The sequence below is a fragment of the Toxoplasma gondii genome, chromosome IX, assembly GCF_000006565.2.
Source record: "Toxoplasma gondii ME49 chromosome IX, whole genome shotgun sequence".
Taxonomy (NCBI): domain Eukaryota; phylum Apicomplexa; class Conoidasida; order Eucoccidiorida; family Sarcocystidae; genus Toxoplasma; species Toxoplasma gondii.
Genome location: NC_031477.1, coordinates 288,094 through 303,369, shown reverse-complemented (window position 1 = coordinate 303,369; position 15,276 = coordinate 288,094). Strand labels below are relative to the sequence as shown.

The 15,276-nt window shown below is 46.6% G+C and overlaps 1 protein-coding gene across 1 annotated transcript; it reads left to right on the top strand.

Moving 5' to 3' along the window:
* Window positions 1–755: 755 nt before the first annotated feature.
* TGME49_267875 (NBP2b protein, putative) lies at window positions 756–13,627 on the top strand (the record flags this gene model as incomplete). Its single annotated transcript, XM_018781490.1, has 17 exons — window positions 756–978; window positions 1,755–1,858; window positions 2,368–2,396; window positions 2,468–2,555; window positions 3,303–3,393; window positions 3,956–4,039; window positions 5,042–5,094; window positions 6,858–6,908; window positions 7,529–7,657; window positions 8,409–8,608; window positions 9,204–9,339; window positions 9,842–10,041; window positions 10,771–10,951; window positions 11,414–11,537; window positions 11,894–12,036; window positions 12,725–12,835; window positions 13,424–13,627. The coding sequence occupies 17 exons, from the start codon at window positions 756–758 to the stop codon at window positions 13,625–13,627; spliced, it is 2,151 nt and encodes a 716-aa protein (XP_018636211.1).
* Window positions 13,628–15,276: the final 1,649 nt, after the last annotated feature.

Sequence of the window (15,276 nt, the reverse complement as noted above, 5' to 3'; positions counted from 1 at the left end):
GAAACGAGAGAACGAGTCAGCTCGGCCAAGGTCGTTCCGTCTGCTCCTGCTCTCTTGAGAAAAGAAAAAGCCGGCGCGATAAGGATACACGTAGCACACTGCCGCGAACCGCCCACGGGGCGACTGGACTGAGGCGAGATTCGCTCCGTGCAGACAACCGAGAAAAAAGCCAGGAAGCGTTTCAGCAGATGTGAGGAAGCGAGAGCGTAACGCAGCCAGAAGAAAGAGAGAAGAAAAAGACTTGCAGGAGACACAGACAGAAGACAGCGCGAGGAGGTGAAAGGTAGTAGTGTGAGAAGGAAAAGCGAGAGGGAAGCGAAGAGCGGAATGGCGGAAGACACATGGAGAGAACGAACTGCTGAGCATGAAACAAGAATTTCTTTCTGGAAGCTGTTGAAAAACGAGTCGCCTCCCCCGTGAGGGTGTCGTGAGGTTGTTGCGGTGATTCTCCACCTGCACAGAGTCTCGCCCTTGGAGTGGATCGGGCAGAGAAAATCGAGGTCAAGTGGTGCTCTCTCTGTAGCTTGAGTTCTCGGATCAGCTTCAACGCGAACTCTGAACGAGAACGCACTCCTCTCTGATATTGCTTCAAACAGAATCGACGCAGAACCGTTTCTTGCTTCTATAGTTCAGAGTTCCTCTCGTCCGTCTGCGTCCTTCCCCCCCCCCTCTCCTCCATCACCTCCTCTTCTGTCACTTTCGCCTCTCTCGCCTCTCTCGAGCTCTTTCTCTTTCTTCTTCTCGTCTCTCCCTCAATGGCTGTCACAGACTCCGAACTCGCGCCTCAAGAAGGCGTCTCTTCTTCCCCTTCTTTCTCTTCTTCCTCGTGCTCTGCTTCGTCGAGAGGCCGGGGAGGATTCGGATCTCTCAAGGGCAAAGGCACGTCGACCTCTGGACTGGACAGTCGAAACCCCCAAGTGCGCATGGCCTTTCGCAGGGCGCGAGCAGAGTGGCGGCTCTCCCAGGCGCTGAAGCGACGTACGGAAAAAGCGAGGCAAAAGGAAAGTGAACGGAGGGAGAGCGCCGAGAGGCGTGCGCGTAGAAAGGCAGGAGAAGAAGCGGGAGAGAAAAGAGAAGGAAACACCGGAAGTCGACGGCAAAAAAAGGAAGAAGAGAACGCAGCAAAAACTGGAAACGGACAGAGGATGACAGAGATCCTGGGGAGGCGAAGAAAAAGAGGAGAAAGAAGGAACCGAGAATGCGCACAGAGGAAGACAGAGATCCTAGGGAAGGCGGGGGAAAAAGGAGTAGAGGAGAAGGTCATGCGACTCAGTCCTTCCTCAAATCGGAAGAAGATCACAGAGAACGGGATCGACACCAAAGAAGAAAGCTGCTGAAGAGTGCCAGTGCTCGCACTCGTCAAAACTGCACATGCGTTGCGTCTAAGAAAAGAAAAAGGAGAAGAGAGACGCTCATGTTGAGAAGGATCTCGAAACCCAAGAAAGCCGCAGCAGAGTTTATGAAGAAAGGAAACTCGAGGAAAAACAAAGACACACCTTCTCGTCGATCCCTACGGCGCGGCATCCACGTTTCGTCTCCCATTTTCTGCTCGTCGTTCTGCGCCTCCCTCAGCTCCTGTTGCTTCTTTCTTCTTCTCCCTGTCTTCTACGTTGTCACTCGAACGCATGCTTCTCGTTTTCTTTCCTCTCCGGCGCTCTCTTCTGGTCGCTGAGTCTTGGTGCCTTGTCTGAGCTTCTCGCGAGCTTCTCTCTATGCGTCTTCTTTCTTTTGCTTTCGTTCGTTTTGCGTTCCAGAGGAAGAGAGTGGCGAGGAGAAAATCGCGGCCGCCGAGTCGCAGAGAGCTCCTGAGCAGGGGGCTCTGTCTCTCGCAGACGCGCAGAAGTTCGTCGAGGCAGAAGTGAGTCGCCTGGAGGAACTGAAGGAGGAAGGGTGGAGAAAAATCAGAGACTTAACAGAGAAACTCGCCAGTGAGAGAGAAGAGGCGGCGAAGCGACAAGCGGCAACTGCTGCAGGTAAGAAAGCAAAAGAGAGAGAGAGAGAGAGCAAGAGCGAAGGAAGAGAGAAAACAAGGGAGAAGAGGAGAGAGGAAGGAAGGGCAGAAGCGAGAGAACAAGAGAGAGAACAAGAGAGAGAACAAGAGAGAGAACACGCGAGGCAAGGAAAGCGAAAGTGAGGGGAGAAGAACGAGGGAGAAATAAAAGATTTCTGAGAAAAAGAGATGAGAGAGAGGGAGTGGATGCGAAACTTAGAGAGAAAGCGAGAGAAGAACCAAGAAGAGTTGATACGGGGAGGAGAGCTGAGTGAGTCAGCTCAGTCAGAGCGAACAAAAGACGGCTTCCATTCCCCGCACTGCTTCTGCATTTTCCTTGTTCTCTTGCGCTGCACCTTTCTTTTGGCGTTCCTCAGCGAGAAAACAAAGCTTGCAAGTCTCAACAGTCGAAACCGCCACTCAACAAGAGGCCTTGCTGGCGTCTCTGGGGCCTTCTGCGTCCTCGGCTTCTGCCAGTTCGGTCAATTGCCTCGGCGCTCTGAGGGAGAGTTTGCTCAGCATCGAATGCCCGCTCGAACTGGCAGAAGCGTTCGAAGACGCACAGGTAAGACAGGCGAAGTGGAAAGCTCCGAGAGCTCGACAGGAAAGAAAGAAGAACGCGGTGACAGAACAGAGCCGAAGAGAAAAGCGAAGGGATGCAGGCGGCACTGCGTGAGGCGGTGTCGCTCTTTTCAGGAGAATCACCGTCCTCTCGTTCAGCATGAGAGACTCTCACGAGTGAAAAGAAGGTGGATCCTAATTGCCGCTGCAACTTGTGCACTCTCTATTCCAGGACAGCGTCCTCGATCCTTCTGAACTCAGTGCTCAGAACGCCCTAACGCCTAGAACCGCTTTCCGGTGTAGCGCTCGAGTGGATGTTTCTTGACATACGTTGTGGGGAGGCGGCTGGCATCGTGGAGCATGAAAAACCATCACGCATCTCCATGCCTATATGTGGACTCGCCAGTGTTCTTGCCTCTGCACCTAAGAAGCATGGACGCCGGACAGGGAAGTCCAGGACTTTTCTCTGCCGAGAGAACCAGTGTGGGGTGTCGCCGTTCCTTCGTCATGAAAAGGTCGCGACTAGCACCACCAGCTTTACCGTTTCGACAGAAAAGCGAGAGACAGACCGCGAGCGAGGCTCTGGACGGAGACAAGAACGTCGAGGGAACGCGAGGAAAGAGCGAAAGGACGGAGAAGAAACTCTTTCCAGGAAGCCCTCGGAGCTCCACAGAAAACACGAAAATCAGAAACAGAGAGGGACGTAACAAACCGATACGCGAGTTTCCACGACTTTCGCTCTCTGCTTCAGGTCAAATGTCAAAGCATCGCGAGCGGGAAAGAGAGAGCTGAGCAACGCCTAGACGAAGAAGCGACGTTGCGAGAAGCTCTTTTCGTTAGCAGTACGGCGCCTCGACAGTTCTTCTCTCGCGACAGGCGCGAGCGACAGCCGCCATCCTAGGCGAACGCGACTGGCGTCTACACACCTACATTTACATATCTGTGTGTATGCATGCATACAAACATACATACAAACATGCATACAAACATACATACAAGCGTACATACAAGCGTACATACAAACATACATACAAACATACATACAACCATACATACAACCATACATACAACCATACATACAACCATACATACAAACATACATACAACCATACATACAAACATGCATATATACATACATACGTATATGTATATGTATTTGCTGTGACGTGTACTCTCATTTGCCGCAGAGATGAGTGAAGGTATCGTATACATGTCTCCTTTGAGGATGTCAGTTTTCCCTCTCAAGTTTTCTTTGCTCTCCGTCGCAATGCTGTTGGACATGTCTTTCTTTCCCACCCTTGTGCAGGTGCTGGTTTCTCCTCTTCCCCGTTTCTCTCTCTCGGATTGAAAGATGTTTTCCTTTTTCAGTCTTAAAAAGAGCGATCTCCTGACTTTGTTTTTCAGCTCTGGACGACCAGAGAGACGAAGTCACGCGTCTCCTCGGTTTGATGAGGGAACAGTATCAGCAGCTCCACAATGAATATCAAGGTAGGAAACATCAAAGAACGCGCATGTCGCTCGATGTTGACGCGTTGACTCGGCACATGGACTACAGAGCTAGAACTCCGGCTTTTTACATCCCAATTCCTATGCCTATACATTCATCTACAAACCTGTATATATACCAATGTGTACGTATCTAGATCTAGATCTATCTATATCTAGTTATATCTGTATATATATATACATACATATATATATATATATATAGATAGATATGTACGTATATATGCGTATATGTATATCTGCACATATGCATGTAACTGCGTCTGTATACGTATATGTTCCTCTAAATACTATGCATACACATGTTTGGATATGTCTACATTCCTTTCTAATACGCATATTTGTTTGGAAACATATACGTATACATCCATCAACAACATGTATACCTCTGCAGGGGTACGCATGTTCCCTCGGTAGCTGCAAAAAGCACAGCTGCGATTTCGCATCCACACACATCTTTATCTGCGTTTTTTTTCACCTGCAAACAGAAATCTATGTGCATGCAAACATCGGGGTAGGTGTAGGTGCATATATGGTTTTAATGCTTTTTTGGATTTACCAGGGGTGTGTGCATGCATGTGAGAGAGATTCCAGTCCGACGACGCAGAGACGCGTGCTTGGAAAAGAAAAAGACAAGAAAACCAGAGCTGAAATCCTTCGGAGCCACAGCAGCTGAGCGGTTGTCTCTCTCCCCTGCCTTCCCCTCGACGTCGGGAGTATAAATGTTCGCACAGAAAGCACCCCAGAGAGACCCCCGAGGATTCGTGTCTGTGTGAGAAGGTGCAGAAGTCTCTGAAGGACGAAGCATTTGTCGAGATCTTTTTATAGTGGACCAACAAGCATTCGCATGCATCGTTCACTGCGCAGCCGTTCCTGAGAGCTTGACACTATCTGGGGTCTCGAGGCCGCGAAACGCATCGTTAACATGGTAGAAAGAGATTGGAGACTAACCAAAGATTCTGATGTGTGACAACTGTTTTTCAGACTCTCTCGCTCGCATTCAGGACAAGATGACGGCAGAACGAGGAGCTCTCATGGTACTGGTCTCCTCTATGGGCTCTGCTTCGATAGCAACTCGCATCTAACTGTATAAATGTGATTATATTTCCAAGTATATTTGTTCGCAGTTTGTCTCCGTGCTTTCCGTTACGTCCTCTGTGTGCACTGCTTCCGTTCCCTCGCATCGTTGTCACATTCTCGCCACAGACGCCGATCAAACGACCTCCATCTTTCTGCATCGAAATCCGACATGGAAACACAAGTGGTGTCTATCATGTGGGTATCCATTTACATCTACCAACGCATATCTGGATCTATCCATGAGTCTATCCACCCAAAAATAAATATATATAGCAATAGAGAAATGTCTGTGTATATACCGATATATATGTCTCTGCATATATGTATAAATAGGTCTCTCTCTATGTTTTTACATAGCTCTCTACAGAGAGATGAAGATATATATATATATATATACTTGTGTAGATGAACATGCATGTGTATATAAGTCTGCATATGCAGACGAATAGGTCTCTCTCTGTGTGTACATAGGTCTCATAGAGAGGCAACGATATAAATATACATATATGTGTGTACATAGGTCTCATAGAGAGGCAACGATATAAATATACATATATGTGTGTACATAGGTCTCATAGAGAGGCAACGATATAAATATACATATATGTGTGTACATAGGTCTCATAGAGAGGCAACGATATAAATATACATATATGTGTGTACATAGGTCTCATAGAGAGGCAACGATATAAATATACATATATGTGTGTACATAGGTCTCATAGAGAGGCAACGATATAAATCTACATATATGTGTGTACATAGGTCTCATAGAGAGGCAACGATATAAATATACATATATGTGTGTACATAGGTCTCATAGAGAGGCAACGATATAAATATACATATATGTGTGTACATAGGTCTCATAGAGAGGCAACGATATAAATATACATATATGTGTGTACATAGGTCTCATAGAGAGGCAACGATATAAATATACATATATGTGTGTACATAGGTCTCATAGAGAGGCAACGATATAAATATACATATATGTGTGTACATAGGTCTCATAGAGAGGCAACGATATAAATATACATATATGTGTGTACATAGGTCTCTTAGAGAGGCAACGATATAAATCTACATATATGTGTGTACATAGGTCTCATAGAGAGGCAACGATATAAATATACATATATGTGTGTACATAGGTCTCATAGAGAGGCAACGATATAAATATACATATATGTGTGTACATAGGTCTCATAGAGAGGCAACGATATAAATATACATATATGTGTGTACATAGGTCTCATAGAGAGGCAACGATATAAATATACATATATGTGTGTACATAGGTCTCATAGAGAGGCAACGATATAAATATACATATATGTGTGTACGTAGGTCTCATAGAGAGGCAACGATATAAATATACATATATGTGTGTACATAGGTCTCATAGAGAGGCAACGATATAAATCTACATATATGTGTGTACATAGGTCTATGTGTTAGGGTATGCATGGCTCTATGTGAATATATATATATATATATATATATATATCTGCATAGAAAGACTCAGGTCTTGAAGCGGTTGTGCATCTACGAGAGTCTCCACTTCGGCATGTGTGTGCATTCTCTTGTCTAAGAAGGTATCCGAATGTCGAGTCCAGATCGGGTTCGACAGCGAAAACAAATGAAGACAGACGCAGGACTACGCATCGCGTTACTGCTGAATTGTGTCCTCGCGTTGTCTGTGTGGGATGTACAGCAGAAAAACAAGGAAGAACTGGACTGCATTTTTGAAGAGCGGCAGAACATGGTTAGATGAACGCGTTGTGTTTTTCGTTTCCTTTCTCGACAGAGAGCAGCGAAAGAAGCCTCACTCTTTCTCCGAGGCTCAACATATTTTCACCCCAGAGGCTAAAGCTTTCCCTCGTTCCCGCCTTTTCTTTCCTGATAGAGGATTCTACGCCGATTTCTCAGTTGAGAGGAGTTCCGATAAGAGACTCTCGCAGGTTCCTTGTGAAAAATGAAGGTGTCATACCTCTTCAGCGTTTGCCGTCTCTGTTCTCTTCCAAATACGCGAGCTCCTGCATACTTATCGCTACTCGTATGCGTGTATATATCTGCGCATATATTTTCATATATATATATATATATATGTATACATGTATATACACATACAGAAAGAAATCTGCACATGTAGAGAGATTTATCTACATTTATATACACATATGTGCATATGCATATCTGTAGACAAGCATTGCCCTATGTGTGCGTCGCTTGTTTGCTGTTTGCCTTACCAAGAGCAAGAGAAGGAAATCTAGCCTCGTCTGTGTCTTTTTCTTCCTTGTCTTTCGTCTCTTCCCCTCGGCTCGGCACTGAGGGTTCCTTCGAGAGGCAAACGGCGATTCGCGTTCTTGCATTGGTTGCATGCAGGAGGAACACGACATAATAGAGGCTCGGCAGAAGCGCCTTGACGGCTTTGCAGAGGCCCTCGAGCAGCAACGCGAGAGAGACGAAGTCGAGTCGCTGGCGAAAAAGTTGAGGAAGGAGACAGTCATTCAAGTAGGCGAATATTCTTCTGCAGACGATATCTGTACGGACGTGCATCGTCGGTCTTGCCCATAAAAAACAAGTTCGGCGTTTCTCGCTGCTTTTAAAGTCAGCAGTTGGTGTCAAGGCGCTCTCACTGAGATTGAACCTATACAAGCACATATATATACGGAGATACAGAGAGAGATGTATAACTGAGAAGCTTGTGTTTCAACGTCATAAGCAAACGGCTCTCTCTCTATAAGCTTGCAAGAATATATGCAGTCTGACCTAGCACAGAAGGCGACTTCTTTCTTCTAATTCGCTCTCTCTGCCAGCGAAAGCGTTTCCAATCGGCGCGGCAATGCTCAGTCACAGCCACAGAGACAGTCGAGAGCGAAAAGAAAAGCTGAGACCTCTGAAGAGGCGCGGAAGGCAGAAACAGTGGGGAAAGACAAAGATCGACAAACAACGAAGCGACACACGAAGAAAGAGGCATCCAGACAAGTCTCGACGAGAACCGAGAGCACATGCATGTTGTAGCGGTTATCACAGTGTCTTTGCCTCAATTTTCATTGCTTAACCTTTATTTGTTCGTTCCCGCGCGGCGTTGGCATGCCTCTCTGTGGTCGACTCCGCTTTCTACTCTTTCTCGCTCTCTGTTGTGCGGCGCCTTGGTGTAGTTGCTGTTTCCGTCTGTGTCTGTTTTATGGCTTTCGATCGCTGCCCATTTCCGGTCTTTCCTTCGTCTCTCCGTTGCCCTGGTTTATGTCTCTGCCGCCAGGAACTAGAGAAGCACCTGGACAAGATGCTTGCGGCGTATCAACTGAACAAAGAGAAACTCGAGTACAACACGAGGGTGTTGTCCGACCGAAACAAGGAGAACCTGGCACTCGTGCTGGCGTACAAAAACCGCCTGAACAAATGCAGAGAAACTCTGAGTGCAATTGTCGAGCGGTTCAACGCAATGAACCTGAAATACTCGTGAGACCTCGCGGTCGCATGCCGCGCCGCTCCGAGGCCTGCACCACGGTCACTGCGACTAGGGGACTTGCCATCCAGAGCGAGCGAGACTACAGAAGACTAGAAGAGACCGAAAAAGGAGCAAAGTTTCCATGCCGTACTTGTCAACAAAGGAACAAAGTCCGCTGTCACCACTGCCTCTACATATATATATATATATATTTATTATATATATTTATTATATATATTTATTATATATATTTATTATATATATTTATTATATATATTTATTATATATATTTATTATATATATTTATATATATGTATATCTGTAAAGAAAGAGAATCACGTGTGTCTCTGGAAGGACGGTGTGTAAACATGAAGTTACACAGGGTGTTTGAGAGAGCGAACGAGCAGCTGTCTTTCAGAGAAAACAGTGTCTATCCACGGATATTCATGTAGATCTCGTTGTGTCTGTATTTCTATAGGCGTGTATGTTCATTTTAAATTATCCGGCGGCTTTTGCTTGTGTGGCTGCGGACATCCTGCTGCGTCTGCTCCAATGCTGCCGCCTTCGAAGACTGTGCTCTGTTTGATTATTTCTGGAACTTTCCAGAGCCCTCAACGTTCAGTGCACCGAGGAGTTTCGGCGACTGAGGTGTCAGTACAGACAAATTCGAGAGAAGAGCTTGCACTTCAAAGCTGCAGACGAGCGCGTTTACCGGGACGTGTGGAACGCCAGTGAACAGGAAGTGAGAGGCTGACGATTTACGGAAATGACTTCAGTGAAGAAAAGACGAGGAACCAGGGAGACACTGTCTCTTGAGATAGAACGGGAGGAAAGACGCGCTGCGAGTCAACACATGCGAGTGCAACATGTCCGGCGACGGGCAGAGAAAAACTCTTTGATGCTTCTCTTCTTCTCTCCTCTTCGGCTTCTCTTGTCTCCTCCATCTCCTCTTCTCCGTCTCTGCAAATATCGTCTTCTGTGTCGCTCCTCTCGTCTTCGCTCTCCTCTCCATCGTTTCTCATTCTCTTCTTCTGTTTTCTTCTTTTTTGCCTTCTTATTCGCTCTTCTTCTGCTTCTCTCTCTTCTTCTCTCTCTCTTCTTCTCTCTCTCTCCTTATCTTGCCTTCCTTCTCCCTCTCTTTCCTTCTCTCTCCTCTCTCCTACTCTCTCCTTCCCTCTCCCCTCCTCTTCTCTCTCCTTCTCTCTCCTTCTCTCTCTTCCTCTCTTTTTCGCTTCCTTTCCTAGTCTCGCCATTTGATTTCTTTGATTCACGAGGCAGATCGCTGCATCCACGAGCAGCAGCTCTGCATGCCGTACACGCCCCCCTCTGAGGTCTCTGGAGGCCAGGGAGTCTCTCCAGACGAAGGTGGAGAAGGCGCTGATCTATTCTCCGAGGCGGCGACAACGACGTTTCGGTCGGCCTCTTCTTCTGGGAAGGACAACAGGTAACGTTCTCCACTGCACAGGCAACAGACGCAGTAGAGAACCTGGCACCCTCTGTGAAGCGCAGTGTATATGCACATCTACAAGCCTATTGATGCATTTATATAAATGTATATACCTGTACAACTACATAAATATATATATATATATATATATGTTTGGATGTGCAAACTAATACATACACGTATATGCATGTATTTACATGTGTACATATTCAGATATATGTACACACGCATATATAAACGGTTATATATATATATATATATATATATATATGGGCGTGCATTTGAATATGCATTTATGCACATACAAATATATATATATATGTGGATCCTGAGTACATGCATATCTAGATATATATGTGAATGGGGAGATTGTGAGATCCGTGCAGAAGATACCAAACGTTTTGCTGAGACTTTTAGCACCCTTGCCTTTGTCTCTCTCCACACGTGAGAATATCCATAAATGTCCTTATGTATGTGTGCGTCGGTTGCTGCGAATGTGAAAGAACTCATCTACAAGTCTAGATGTTTTTCCTCACTCAGATATATGCGTATAGGCAGACGCGAAATGTGTGTATCTCCGCATCACTGTGACACCAGCTTTCTCGCAGTTGTCACAGCTATGGCTTTCTGGGTCTCAATACTCCTCGTTGTCTCCTTTTCTTTTTCTTCGCTTTTGCCGGTGGGCGCAAACAAGCTTTGCATCTGTAAGTTCTTCTCTCTTTGCAGCTCCTTTCCCCGGGGACAGCCGGCGTCTTCCGCCTCGGGGGGGAGAAGCCGCTCGAAGGAAGACAGCGAGAGGCTCACTGGGGAAAGTGGAACTGCGACCAAGTCGCTCTTCTCTCCAACAAAAGTCAAGAAAGTGATCGAGCTACTCACTGACGCATGTCACTTCCTATCAGGTCCAAAGGTAAACATGCAGCTCACACGACACACAAATCTACATCTACACAGTTACATCTACATACACATATACGTATATACATATAATATATATATATATATATATATATATATATATTTGCATCACTTCATATCTGCACATGCACATAAGTAGATATATGGCTGAATGTATGTACGTGCGTCCCTCCACATTTACATATACATACACATAAATATATATATATATATATATATTTAAGTATATGTATATGTGTATACATGCCTCCATGAATGCATGCATAGGTATGTGCACGTATATCCATATAGAGAGATAGGAAAGCATTATGATTCCGTCTCTTATGTTCTTCGCTTCGTCAAACCGCATAGGGAAGAAGTCCGCCTCTGCGTCTGAGAGGAAGAGGTGACCGACGCAGCATCTTTGCGATGTCTGTCGGATCGCATGGCATTGGACTGCTTTCTCCTTTTCCAGAAACAAGCGTGTGAAGAATTGACAGACGAGGAGCAACAACTTCTCGACGCAGACACCATTCTGAAGAATGTGGGCGTTGAGAGTCAGGACGACCTCGACCTTCTCGTCTCCATCTTCTACCAGGGTAAGAAGTGAAGACGCGCAAGAGAGAAGAAGTCCGGGAGGGTGAAAGGCGAGAGGGGGAAGAGCCGGAGTGCACAGAGGGCGCGAAAAGTGCAGCAAGGCTGTTTATATAGGAACAGGAAAGATGCACTGAGCGGCTTTTCGCGTCATGGCTTGAGCAGACCCAAGTCACCTGTGTCACCTTTCTCCGGCTGTATTTTCCTCTTTCGGACTTCTTCTTATCCTGCCTCTTCACTTCTTCTTTGACTAGAAGGAAACCTATCAGTCGACTTCCCGTCGTTCCTGTACCTCGATGTAGCTTCAGACTCCTTACGCTTTCTTCACCCTCTCCTCTGTCTGTCTCTCCCTTTTTTCCAGGTCAAGACGATGACGACGAGACGCTCTACGTGGATGCCGACGACGTACTTCGCCTCCTCGAGGACTTCATGGAAGAAAAGAGAAACCTCGCCGTCGCGGACGTTCTCCCCGACAAAAAAAAGAAAAAGCGCCAGCAGTCTTTAGTAAGCGAAAACTTTCTTTGCCGCACACATGGGGTTCTTTCGAGACGCACGCACAAATTGTACGGCAGATCCGATCATCTGTGTGCCTCTTCCGTCATCGGTTCACATGCAGATTTATATATATATATGTATATATATATATATGTATACATATACATATATGTGCATGTAGCGTTAGGTATGTATATGTATAGAAGTGCATTTATGTCTGTGTGTGTCACTGTTGAAAGTAGAGCATGGATCTTGTAGAAGGCAACGCCGACGGGCCTAACTTGTTTTGATATTTTCCTCAGAGAGAGGATGAATGCAAAGACGCGACTCACGAATCTGAGGAAACGAGAAGTGCCTCACTCGGGAAACAGCCGTTTCTGTTCCATTCTGTTTGAAGTTCAGTAGCACCGAAAAGAAAGGAGTCGAGACACTGAAAAAAAGAGGAAACAGTGTCTCTATTGGGAACCTTTCTTCTCCTGAGTCTGGTGGAGGCACGAGAGAATATGTAATCACAGTGATTGAACACAAGGCGACAATCTTTTCTTCGACACCATCGAGATTTACGATTGCACATGGTTCGGCGAAGATCTTAAGGTGTGTCTGCATTTTCTCAAAGGTATAAAGTGCACTGGCATTTGTGTGTGACTAGAGAGCTACGCTTTCCCTAATCAAAGTTGCTTCTCTCTGGGTTGTTCAGGGTCGCGCTGAATCAGAACGAGAGCGACTAACGCGGGAGAGAAGAGAAGTCAAGCGCTTCTGGACAAGACTTTCAAAGATGCTGCCGGATGTCACCACGCGCGTTTGGAAAGTAAACACAAGAATTTCAACTTCCACTCGCAAATCCATCTGTACTTTTACTTTGTACACAATGACACACACACAGATATATATGCATATACATACGCATATATAAGCTGTTACTGAGTTAGTGCTTTTGAAGGATACGCTTGGACATGTAGTTGCATATGAAACATGTATAGGGTGTCGAGTAGCAGTCTAGGGGATTTCAGATGCCGCGCGTAGGCGTATCATTCAAAGCGGGTACACTGATAAGTATATATATATATATATATATATATATATATATATATGGTGGATGGCATTTGTGTATTGGAAGAGATTGAATCACAACAGGAATAACTCCCAATGTATGCGTGGCTGTGTCTGTCACATTTTCACACGGAAAACCTCCTGTTTGGTGCCTGTCGTTCGTCTTGCCCTAACCGGTAGTCTAAAATTCATCCATATGCATGCACGTTCTTCCCCGTATTTGAGTAGTTGCTTGCATTCTTGGCTACTGCACCTGCTGCAGGTAAATGTATTATGGTGCGCCTCAGCGGCTAGTCTATGTCAATGCAGCATGAGAGTAATTGTGATTGGTTTCCGGTCTCCTCAGGCTCTCGACGAAGGCTTGCAGCGCTACCACAGGCTCCTCGTTGGGCGAAGCGAAACTCTGGCCGCGACACTCGCAGCTGAAAAACTCCACGATTCTCTTTCTCGTCAGCTCCTGGCTTTCAGTCAAGCGCCCATCAACACCGAACTCCAAGTGCCGCCTCTTGCGTGCGTCGAGAACTCCATCGCCCCCCACAAAAAGAAATAGTCACGAAGCAATGGGGAAATTGGTACTTTCGTAGGACCCATGCGGGTCTTCAGTTCTCTTGTCGTGCCTACTTGTGGGCGACTGGGTAGGGCGTTCGAGCGACTCTCTACAGCATTTTTTTAAAGAGTGATTGTAAAGAGCAGGACTGCCGGTACACCATCTGGGCTTTCAGCACGAACGAGTGATTTTCTCTGCGCTCATGAACCAGTGGAAATCGCCTGCAGACCGGTTATGCATTTTCAAGACGGCCAAAACAACCGGTACACAGGAGGGGAGAAGGGGCAACCTGGGTAATCGCTTCGAGCGCATGCCTTTCGGTCAGTGGTTTTTCTGGGTTAGAAGAACTCGACTTTGTGACTGAAGAAAAAGTTCCTTTCTAAAGGATCCACGATCGAGGCAAACACATCTTTCAGACAGACCTCTTTCTGTGCCATTCCCCATACAAAGATGACAAATACTCCTGCTCCAGCCGTCCGACGAGTCGTCTTCTTTTGTTTGTGAAGCCATTTGATCTATACAGTACAACGGGAGATTAGACCGACCCTGAGATGCACAAATATCTCTCGTAAAAAGAAACGTCGTGTCGCGTAGCTCCACACACCGGGAACAGCGGCGTGGAAAAGGGTGCGTCTTCCGAGCGCCCAACGCTCTATTTCTGAATTCAGCGTACGACTTCGGTCTCCTAATTGCACTGGTCCCTGAACATCCTTTATCTCCGAAAGTATCACGGACTTTCTCTAAGAAACTTTCGTTTTTCTGCTTCCTGTCAGTGTTCCTCGACACACTTTAACCGGCGGCAGGTTCACTAAAGAAACTCGGTCACAACTGAGCACTTCCGCGTCTGTCTTCGACTTTTACAAACGCCAGAGGGTGAGAAGGCAACCTGTCAGAAAAGCGTGAAAATCTGCAAAGCCACCCCTTGTCGAAGTCGTCTCAACGGAGTCTTGCGACTTGGACAGAGCGAGAGACCCTAAAGTCGAAAAGTCTGCAATAAAAGGAATCCTCCCGCTGTGTCGGTGAAACACAATGCAAAGATGTAAAGCATGCAGGACACTGGGACGCGAAAACAGAGTGTGGAGAACAGCCCGCTCCGTAAGAGCACGAGCCACAAAATCTTCCAAACAGAACGAGGCAGGAGGTCACGAACTTCCCGTGAATTTGTCTCCGCTTTCTCCCGGCTTTGTGTCGTCAGACCGAGGGAAGTCTTTGTTGCCTTCATCGTCGAAAGGGCGTATGCAATAGTGCAGCTGCGCCTCTCACGTTTCCGTGTTCATCGCGTTTACGCAAACAGATGCATGCACAGCCGTGTGGTTGTCACATCCTCACTTTTACCTCTACGCCAACCTCCAGATTTAGAGACCAGCGCCACGAAACAATCAGCCGGAAAAACGCGTTTACGTAGAACCGTCTGCACGAGTAGACCGAAAGGCTGAAGCGCACGGAGGCACCGAAACACGAAGGGTAGCTGCTTTGCTTTAATCTTTACCACTCTTGCACAGTTCACGGTGGCTCGTGAAGAACTAGGGTGCCGACGCGACACACAGAGCTTCCGCAACTTTCCTTTCATGCAGATCCATGTCAAGGAAGCTCGAAAATCCATCTGTTCCCGTGACAGGACCGGAGAACACTGCCCGGCTCCTTCCCAGTCC